This window comes from Acanthopagrus latus, chromosome 4 (assembly GCF_904848185.1).
Source record: "Acanthopagrus latus isolate v.2019 chromosome 4, fAcaLat1.1, whole genome shotgun sequence".
NCBI classification, from domain to species: Eukaryota; Metazoa; Chordata; class Actinopteri; order Spariformes; family Sparidae; genus Acanthopagrus; species Acanthopagrus latus.
The window spans coordinates 25,904,372-25,915,478 of record NC_051042.1 but is presented as its reverse complement, the minus strand read 5'-3'; the positions used below and the strand labels follow the sequence as shown (position 1 = coordinate 25,915,478).

Sequence of the window (11,107 nt, the reverse complement as noted above, 5' to 3'; positions counted from 1 at the left end):
GGCAGGAGCTGAGCGCCGAGAGCTGCAGATAACAGAGACCGTAACTACATTCAAGCCAGCGTTAAAACCTCTCGGAGTCCCTGCTGATCGGATTCATGTGTGCGCTCCTCGCCTCTCCACAGTTTGCTCGAAGAAAAAGCACCGAACTCACTTCTGAATCCTCTGACACCAACTGGAAACTAATCCAAACCTCTGGCTAATCATAACACACTGAGAAATGCTTGCAATTCGATACTGTGATCCACCTTTGGGTGAGAGCTGAGCTCCATATTAACAGTGGACAATGTGTGCATGAGTCACTCTGGCATGACTGTGTTTACCACATGTGTATGTGATTCATACTTCCCTCTGCCCCAAATATCTGGCAAAGTATATACAGTGACTGAAGGATATGATAACACTAAATGCGTTTGTGCTGATCCATCTGAGATCCACAAGAGAGATGTGTTATATCTTAACACATGCCACACACCTCAAACTTAGCCTACCCCTTGGATGACAACCAATTACCGTCAGTCTGCAGCTTTACTCAAACAGCTGATAACTCTGTTAATAAAGTCTGTGTTGGTTCGGTGCCACCCTCCTCTATCTGCCACTTAGCTCCCCTCTCGCACCGCTGATTAGCAGGAAAGTAGACCCAACAGTGGGACGTTGGTTTTCTCCGGAGCTGGCAGGAAAAACCCTCTGAGGTCTGTCCAACAAGGAAGACTTTAATGGGCATCCTGGTGAGCCGACAGCTTCGCTTTTGCAACATTATCCTCCTCTGTGTACAACAATGCACTTTCAGATACAGGTTTGTACCGAGGTGAGCGGCTCGCTGTCTCCCAAAGCGCTCTTTTCATTCTGCATGTGCCGAGTATTCATGTGTACGGGAGAGGGAAGGAGGTGGAAACTTCCCCTTGAGCTCACCGTCTACACACTGCAGGAAGACATTACTCACATATATCATAAGACTGTAGAAAGACGCCAAGAGACAGATAATATTAATGGTTTTGTAAGAAACTATGGGCCTTAAGCATGACAGTTATATTGTTATATTTCTACAGTATTCATATTTCTCAGATTTTCCATAAATTACAAAAGGAATGATCAAACTCATTTAAACATCCTCAGTTTTAGAAACACCAAAATAAGGTAACACGTTGTTGACTGGTACACAAGTCTCACCTACTCTCATTTTACAACTTAAGGGCCATGACACACCATACCAACATCAAAGGAGTAGTAGTGACAAAGACCTACTAATCAGTGCCTGTGTCTCCTCCAAAAAGTTGCACTTGAACACACCACAAAGACTACAGCTGACGGCCAACTTGCATGTATGTTCTGCGCCTGCGTGAGATAGATAACCCTCCATCCCACCAGATGACAGCTGTGGTTATTAGTTGGTCTTAAAGTGGAAACCAGAAGTCTTAAGACCACATTAGAGTACACAAATCACTGGTGTGATAAATCAGCATTTGCCATCATTTTCACACGTCTCTCGCTACTCGGTAGTCATTATCTAGATCATATCTGGAACTGGCAAAGAAGCTACAGCAACAGGCTCGAGGGGCTTTCCCTTTCTTTTTCTGTTTCTATTCTCGTGCCCTGAATCGCTTGGCTGAACAGTCAGTCAGAGAGATTTGTACCACCAACGGACTCCACCACCAATCCAACCAGCCCACAGCCTGCGTGGGCCACAGACGATCATCGACGGCCCAGAAACTGGCTAATGACGGACCTCAGCCTCGCGAGTAAAGGCCACTAAAACAGTGTACTCAGGACAGTAAACCTGAGAAATGCTCAAGATGCTCAGTATGACTGTGCACACTAATAAAAGAAAGACAAACAGTAACACACCTGAATTTATGACTTAAGATAAAAAGAACATTTTCTCCAAAGGTTTGCTCTCGACCTATAGAGCCATGGTGACATTTCAGTCGCCTTTTCATTGCCAGACACCAAAAAAAAGCTTGCAAGGAATTTGAAATAAATGGCAACGTTTCTGACATTTTAGTGATGTGATGGCTTACAGGCACCAATACTGTGCTCATAAAGTGTCTTTAAATCAGCATAGAGACTCATACAAGGGGGACACTTTTCCAAATGGAGTATTTGGGAACTGATAATAGAAAAGCTGTTTGGTGAGCGCTTTGATCTTAACAGCCACAGTACCATGGGTGTCTGAGCCCGAGAAGCAAGCTGAACTAATTCCTCTTCAGATTATTGAGGAGTGGGCATTTAATTCAGCTGCCATGATAGCGTGAGTCCTACTCAGGCTGGCGGGCACGAAGCTGCTGGAGTCTGAAATCACCACAGTGCCTTCATGCAGCGATGACACAACACCATGTAGCTTTGTGAGGTGTAATGTTGGATGCAGGCGCTATCTGTGAACAGTAAGAGGAGGCTGATGGAGTGCTGGCTGAATTTGTGTGCTGCACATAAATAAAATCAGTTTCTGGAGCTTGGAATAGTTCCTTTGAAAATTATCTGATTTTCTCCAGAGCGCGAAACACTCTCCAGACACCTGCAAGTCGCAGTTATCTCGAGTCTGACTAATGAATGAATGAACGTACAAGCTTGTGAATCACACTTTGAACATAACTCCCAAGGAGGAGCATTTGTCTATATTTGGAAACAGCATCAACATTATTACATCATTGCATATGCAACCTTTCCGATTCACCTTCTTGTTGCCTAGAGAAGAAGGATGATGAAAAAGGTAAAACGACAGCAGGGAAACACTTGACAGGAAGCGTACCAGCACTGAAACTATTAATTGATTAAGCAAAAAGCCGATGAATGGACAAATGGTTTAGGTTCAAGTTCCTCTCAGTTATTAAAGGAAACATATTATGGTCATTTTCAGGTTTACAACTTTATTTTAGGTTTAAGGTGTTTATTACTGGAACATGTTTACATGCCTTTAAGCTAAAAACATCAGTTTTCTCATAGTGTCCACTCTAAGTTTTAGCCCCCGTCTCTTTAAGGCTCCCCCTCCTGAATACCCAGTCTGCTTTGATTGGTCAGCTCACACACGCCCGAACCTGCACCACTCACTGCGCCTATAGTTAGCTCTGTTGTGTTTCGAGCTTCCGATTAGCTTCACTTCGAATGTGGATATAGGCATATATTTGGCAAATGTGTGACATTGAATTGAAGAATTGAAGGTCGGACTAATGACGAGGCATTTCAGGAACAGTGTTGTCTGTGGGAGAGAAGAGCTTTGGGCTTTTTCAACTTCCATGACCTTTTACATGCATAAAAAAGTCTGCATAAAAATCAAGTGTTTTTCCAGTTTAATAACATTGAATTTTGACTAGCCTCTCTTTTGTTTTTGGACAAGTTTATTTCAAAATATCTTGTTGGGCTCCACAAAATTATGAGCATATTTAATAACATTTTCATAGATTAATCAATAATGAAAATAACCATTGGTTGTAGCAACAACAAAAAACCCATTCAACATTTTGAATCAATCACCACCAGGTTGTTGTTATTTCACAGGCCCTCAGTGCAGAAAAGAATCGAGTGTATTTATGTGTACGCCTTGGGTGCTTTTGAAAAACATCACTAAACCGCAGCTACAAAGTTGGCCTCCTGACCAACCACACTAAGAAGTTATTAAAGGAGGGGAGGAGGATGAGATGGAAAACAGCACCTTGACTGTGCAGCAGCACCTTTGTTTAAACGGATTAAATCTCTGTGTACAGACGACAGCCAGGTGCTGCTGATCATCCAGGCTCCATATTAATGCTGCCTGCAATCCAACTCCAGAGAAAGTTACTTATCAAGGGAGCACCACTTTGACCCCCTTAACAACCTCAAACACACACACACACACACACACACACACACACACACACACACAGAGCTATCAGCCTAATGGAAAAGTAAAAGGGCTGCTCTGGTTGACTGGAGCAAAGCAAACACAGAGAGACAGATAGGACGAGACGAGAGACAGGTGGAATACACACAGGACGTTCACACACATAAACACACACACAGACACACACACTCTACCCGAGTCCTGAGGGCTAATAGAGGCAGTGTACTGCGCTCACGTCATACATACACACAGCAGGATACACTGGCCTACATTAACACTAGCAGACATACACACACACTCGCTATACACATGAGCAGGATGTTTCCCCAACACAAGAAAGTGACTGTGCTCAGATTCTCTCCCTCACACACACACACAAAGAATATGTGTGTACAGTGGCAACACGTCTTCTTCCACACGTGAACACCTTCAGGATATTTGACTTATACTTCACGTATGGTATACTGTTGCATGTACGGGCCTGGCATATAATGAATGGAATCCATTCCTCCACCAGCTGCAAACTAACTGCATGACTTACACAGTTAAAAATACGTAATGCGTAAGGAAAAGTAAAAGGTAGAGAAATAACTTACACACAGTGGTACAAGGCAAACTTAAGTGCAGCCTTGCATCAACCCCGACAATCACAGAAAGCTTTTGTTCAAACTGTTCTCAGAAGGCGCTGATTCAACTGTATGGCCATTTTGGAGGCTGTTGTAGAGTTAGACCACCAACTTAACTATCATTTTCATCACTGATCAATCTACAAAGTCATTTCTCTCGATGAATGGTTTGGTCTACAAAACAACAAAAATGGTGACAAATGGGTGACATCTGACCACAAACCCCAACGATGTTCAGCTCACTATTATTTAACAAACGCAAAGGCAGAAAACTCACATTTGAGAAGGTGGAACCATCAACTGTCAGACATCACTGATTGAGAAGTGACTCAACTGAGTATCCACCCTCTGCCAATTGACACATCAATCACTTGTTTGAGCTCTAATTTCTTATTTTATTGATAGATAAATAAATAACTAGATTTTTTTTTAAATGGGGCAAAATATCAGAAACGTGAGACCCAACCTCACAGTTTCAACTCAAAGTGAACAATATGAGAGGATTTGTTTGCAGGGGTGTTGAAGCCTGGTGCATCTGACAGACTGATATCAGTATATCAAGTACAAATGGGGCGTCACAGCAGTCAGGTTAAAGTGGATAAAAAAAAACTGAACTAATGTCTAAAGCCGGCTTAAAAAAAAAAGAAAACAATTACATCACTACAGCATGTTGAATCAGAGCTTTAACCCGGCTTTAATCTGCACACTTCCTGATCTCTGCTCATTTCTCGGAGCAGCAGCTTGTGCTGACGTGCTCTATAGGCGACCCACCACCACCACCACCACCCACCCTCCTCCCACCCTACCCCGGCCCTGTGAGCCAGGCCAGCAGCCTAATATTAATAACAACCACTCGGCATGCTTTCACCTTTCTTATCCGGCTCTAACGTTCACCGGCGCCGCCACATTACAACCCCTCCCCCGGTGTGGACGTGCCACGCTCTCGCCGCCACGGAGACTCGATCACCGGCACAGCGGGAGGTCCGTGCACGCCGCCCCTGCCAGCCCACCGCTCCCCCTGCTGCCCTTGTCCACACTCATCTCCACCAAATCAATGCCTGTCCACTGATACTAGCAGGCCCCTTTATCACATTCCTCACAGCATCGGTGCAGCCGCCGAACAGAGCCCAGGAAAAAAAAAAAGAGAGAGGCACCGCGGCGCCAAGTCACGCCGCTCCATCTTCGCTTTGTCCTGGGAGAAAAACCTCCACACGACACGGACGCGCCGTGTAGCCCGAAAAAGGCAGTCGAGGAACGGAAGCCCTACCTTTCGACTCAGCGCTGTTCCCGGGTAGAAGTAGTAGGCTATCCCCAGCACCCACAGCACGGCAAAGCATAACGATATCCTCGATTTCCTCCGCATGGCTGCCTCGTTTTTCCGTCCGCCTCTCCCCGTGCGTCGAGGTTCTGGTACCGTCGGGTCTTTCTGTCGCGGCTCGTCCCGGTCGGCTGTGTCCGTGCAGGGCGCTTCGCCGTGCGGCTTCGTCAGTCGGTCAGGGGGAGCGGAGGGAGCAGGAAGCAGCCAGCCAACATCAGCGGGGTGAGAGGGCAAAGGCTACCCGACTCTAATCCAATCAAACACCGGCTCAGGCAGCCCTGGAGGAGGGCCGGGGCTGGCAGCGAGTCGAGCCGAGCCGTGCCGTGCGGAACCGTGCTAAAGCCGAGTGAAGGGGGTGGGGACAGTCCCTGTAGGAAATGGTTGTTGTAAAATTTCAGCTATGTGTGTCTTCGAGCTGAGAGAGACGCTCTGCGATCATCATGCTACATGATTTCAGTCTGCCGTCGAGCTGCAGCCGCTCCGAGGAGACGCTGGAGGCGCCAGAGACACTTTACACCCGTCAAATAAGAGGAAACAAAGGTTTCGTTTAACTTCTCATTTACTGCTGTCTAATCACTTTCCTTTCCTTTCCTTTCCTTTCCTCTTCATTCCTCTTCTTACCGTTCAGTTTCCCTTCTTTCCCGTCCTTTCCTTTTCTATTCTTTCTCCTTCTTACCTTTCTTCTCCTTTATATTCCTCTGCTATTCTTTCCTTTCCTTTCCAGTCCCTTTCCAGTCCGTTTCTTTCTGTTCCATTTATGTCCTTTCCTTTCCTTTCCTTTCCACTTCGTTCCTCTCCTCCCCTCTCCTCTTCTTTCCTTTCCTTTCCTTTCCACTTCGTTTCTTTCCTCTTCTCTCCTCTTCTTTCCTTTCCTTTCCTTTTCTTTCCTTTCTTATCCATTCTCCTTGTTCCCTCCGTCCTGAAAACAGGCCCACGTTTTTATTAAAGGAGAGTTTAATTCATAGAGAACAACTCCATCATGAATGAATTGATGACCAAGATCCTGAACACAGAGCAGTCCTGTGATTGGAGATGTCCAGCTTGTCATGTTACTCAGCACTTTTCAGGGACTTCAACCTTGTTGAGAATGAAAGTCGACTCTTGATCTTGGAAACAGTTAGCTGACAAAACAAACTCCACTCAAGTTTCATTTAATATCTTTTGGTTTTGTACTAGAGACAAAACACGGAGATGATGACGACGTCACCCTGAGGTTCAGGAAGTCGTGATATGCATGCAATCATTTCTTACAGTCACCATTAGCTCTCAGTGACTGCAGCACCACTCTCTGTACAGTCAGACCAGAAGTGGGTCTGGTTCTGTTCTAGCTTGGTCAGCTGCATCCAGTCTCTTAAACAGTGTTGACAGCAGGCTTCATGTGACAGAGAGGATCCCCAATAAAAAGTTACTTCATATGAATTGCACTTGACTCAGAGTCTTAAAGCATCTGTTATATATAATTCACTTGAATATTAAAAATAAATTCTAATGTATCAAGTAAAATTACAAGTAAAATATACGTATTGACATGTTTGTTTTTTTAACTGACAGTATTTTTCTGATGAAATAAAAAAGCACTTATAAAAAATAAGTATTAAATTGCTCTATTAAAACAGCTTCATCTTTTTCAAATGGCTCTGATGCAGCTTGCTCAAAGAAACTAGTAACTAAAGTTATCACTAAAAGTAAAGTAAAAAGTACAGTTTTTGCCTAGTGAAGTGGAAGTGTAAAGTAGAAGAAACAGCACTTCAAAATTGTACTTAAGTGCAGTACTCAGTGCAGTAAATGTACTTAGTTATATATCACTGGTCAACTGTACCTTTACCATACAGGTATCAATACGACTCGACTTGAGATTATCTTGAGACTTGAACCAGATGACTTGAGCCACACGCCTGTAACACAATACGGTTTATGAGACGGTCTATTATTATTTCTCTAGAGCATCAGCTATATATGAATATCATTACTGAACACAAACCCACCAAAGTAAACAGGGTATTATTTATAAAACTCTGCTCCGACAGAACTGTGGGTGTCGTTTGATCAGATTTGATTGACACTTGTGTGGCAACATGAGCAAAAAAACCACACATTCACCGTTCAAATGCTGCTAGATTGTAATTGATGCTCCCCATCCACTTCAAACCAGTGTCAAAACAACAATACAGAAAATATCTTTTAAAATGTGTGTGTGTGTGTGTGTGTGTGTGTGTGTGTGTGTGTGTGTGTGTGTGTGTTTCTAAAAGGAGGCTGTCTAAAAACAATAAAGATTTGAGGGCCTTTAAAAGCAGCAGACACAGAGTTCCATCAAACTCAATAACTCAGATACAAAGAAAATGCAACATCAAGTGTCGCCTCAAATTGTACTTGATGGAACATTTTTCACAAATCCTCAAATGTTCTGCAGAAAAAAAAAAGTCAAGCTGACATCGCTGAAGCACTTGAAAGCTGAAAAAAGATGTTTCTCTGCTCCGCGGTGGTCGGATCCACTCTCTCTGAGACGGCGCTGGACCACCTTTTGCTAAACTGAAAGGTCCACTTCCTGTTCAGCGTGCTTCAATCTGCCTCTGACATTTTCCATTTTAACGCTGACAAAATATGATTTTTGACCAGAGAGCAAAAATGCCCGGCAGGCCGAGTCAGAAAATGCTATCAATACGCACTTTGTGCCGAGCCTCCAAAGAGTCCCTGAAGTATTACACGCACACATATTTATTCATTGCTGCTCCCGCTGCGGTGGTCTGAAAAGGGACTGTGTGTGTGTTTATCTTACCTACAGTAGTGTTAGAGCATGGATGGATGGATGGACGTCAAACTGAAGTTAGAGGGAGAGAGGGGTTGAGGAGCAAGAAGCAGTGAAACAGATGTTGTGCAAATTTAGCAGCACAGAGGTGAAAGAGGTTTTTTTTTCCCCTTTTGCCCTTTGCCTTGAACATCCTAAATAACTGTTATGAGGGGCTCAAATTCCCCCTGAAGAGGTTCAGCTTGGCTTTCAAGACCTCTTCCAGAAATAGAGAAGAGAAGAGGCGACACGGCTGACTGCTGGCTGTGAGCTGGTCAGTCGTTTTAACAGTCAGATTAACATGCTTGTATTTCATTATCATCAGTTCTAGTAATTTATTAAACAATTACGACCGAGAATAAACCAAGGCTAATACTGCAAAAAAGACTGATGATGTGATTCCAGATGGAGGAAATGCTACAAACAAATATCCTGGCCGGTGAAGTGATTTATATTCCCTTCTATCAGTTTGTTGGTGTGAGGTTTGTGAAACCTGCCCAACTAGAAGAACTGCTGCCAAGAAGAAAAGAGCTTTGTGAGTTGGAAATATTTCATTGCAGCTGCACACAGAGTTTCACCAAGTTTTAATTTAATTAACCTCATATAAAGGGTAAGTGCACCAATTTTACACATTAAATGTATTTACAGGTCTCTACTGCATATGTGAAAAAAAGTTGTATAAAACCTTGTGTGGCTCCTGAATGTAGCTGCATGTAATCTGACAAACTGCCTCCAGTGACATCAGTCAGTGGTTATGTTGCATCGTGGGTAGTGTACGGCACGCGTCCCAACGTGCAAATACTATAGCAGCTTGGTCAGTGGTAATGTCCGGTTAGACTTTCAAAATAAAGCTTGCTGACAAACAGCTCCCTTACTGTGACATATTATAACTTTGAACCATTCTTAACATTATCAAACTGTCACGGCTGGTTAGGTTAAGACTCCAAAAATACTTTTTTCATACTTAATATAATAATAAAAGTGCTCAGTTTCATAACTCACAGTAACTTAAGTGAGCTACATCACAAAGTTATGTCATTTACGCACGTTACTGACAGAAATACTTAACTTACAACACTTAAAGACAAATGACTCTTGACTACTGGTCACAATCTCCAGTGATCGACCTGTTAATACTGCCGGCTGACTACACTGCTGCACTACAGCGGTGCTTCAAGAAGAGATGCTGGAGGGTACCTACAGGTTCAAACTCAGAAGCGTAAGGCCACTGACTCAGTTGGTGTATTTTACATGTTCGGACTGAGAGTTGCTGTCACAGGTCGAGCATTGCACCCTTATAACGGAGCTGGACTCATAGACAGTTTCAAAACTAATGATTAAAATCAAATCAGGAGAGCCAGAGACCTGAACTGACAACTACATTACCCCAAATGTAATTTATCAGATTTCACGTTGATTTTTTTTTTTAGATATACAGCAGTACTTCCAAAAACCCTTAAACACACTTTAATGTGTAGAATCGGTGGCATTTCCCTTTAACCAGGTTAGTCCTATTGAGATTCATGACCTCTTTTTCAAAGGAGACGAAGCCAAGCTGGCAACAAATGAGCGTAAATGATTGCTGTACAGATTAGTGTGTGCTGACTTTTACTTTTTTGATACCTCCAGTCAATATTTTTTTCAGAAATGAATGCATATTTTACAAAAGCATTGAAATATTCTCAAAATATCCCAAATCACTGGAAATCGTATCACTGTGAATGCTGCTTATGCCGTGTTGCTTAAAAAAGTGACATTTCTTTAAATCTCACTTTAAAGCACTAGATCAGAGACAAGAAAACTTTGAATTTTGGTAAGGAAGGAGAGTAAGAGATCAACTAAAATCCTGTCCTGTTGAGTCTTCACACCTTCCTCCTATAGAGGTTTTTTTTTTTAGAACAGTTGAGTCAGAGCAAAACAAAAGAGTCCAACACTCCTGAGAGCTGCCATGTCATGTCTGATCTGTTCACTAAATGCCTCATTTGTGAAGCTTTTACTGAGGCAAAAAGACTCTTTGAGGGACCGTGGTTTTATAAACAATTTTCCATTTTCTCCTGAGCTTTGCTTTGATAGTACTGCGCTGTAAAATTAACATTTTTCCATTTCAAAGCATTTACATAAACCTCCAGGTAAAACATTGTCACAAGTAAGAGGAGGGTTTCAGCTTAAAGACAGAGTACACGTCATCAGTGCACGGACCCTGGTGAGTCTGTTTTTACTCATTTTAATATTTTCCTCCATATTTATCTGACAGCTACATCTACTGATAAGACTGAAGATAAGAGGTCCCCAAACATTTTAATAAGTACATTAATCAATTCTAACTACACTGAGTACTCAGAGAGAGAGCTCATTATTAATGTAAAGCTCCGGATTCTCAAAGAGCTTGACTTTTTTTGACTGTTATTCATATTTACAAAAAAATATGTTTCAACCATCAGTGAAATCATGAAAAAAAAACCTGAGCGGTCACTTATACCGCCAGCCTTTACATCAACACCTCAGTTGATCCATTCAGAGTAAAATGAACCAAGAAGTCATTCAATTCATCTGAACATAAAGTATTG

The 11,107-nt window shown here is 42.8% G+C and overlaps 1 protein-coding gene across 1 annotated transcript in view; it reads right to left on the bottom strand.

Moving 5' to 3' along the window:
* galnt2 (UDP-N-acetyl-alpha-D-galactosamine:polypeptide N-acetylgalactosaminyltransferase 2) overlaps window positions 1-6,413 on the bottom strand; it is a 57,628-nt gene extending 51,215 nt beyond the window's left edge. Inside the window, exon 1 of the mRNA XM_037095020.1 lies at window positions 5,705-6,413. Within this exon, the coding sequence (XP_036950915.1) occupies window positions 5,705-5,800 (96 nt within the window). The 5' untranslated portion in view covers window positions 5,801-6,413. The remainder of the gene's footprint in view (window positions 1-5,704) is intronic.
* Window positions 6,414-11,107: the final 4,694 nt, after the last annotated feature.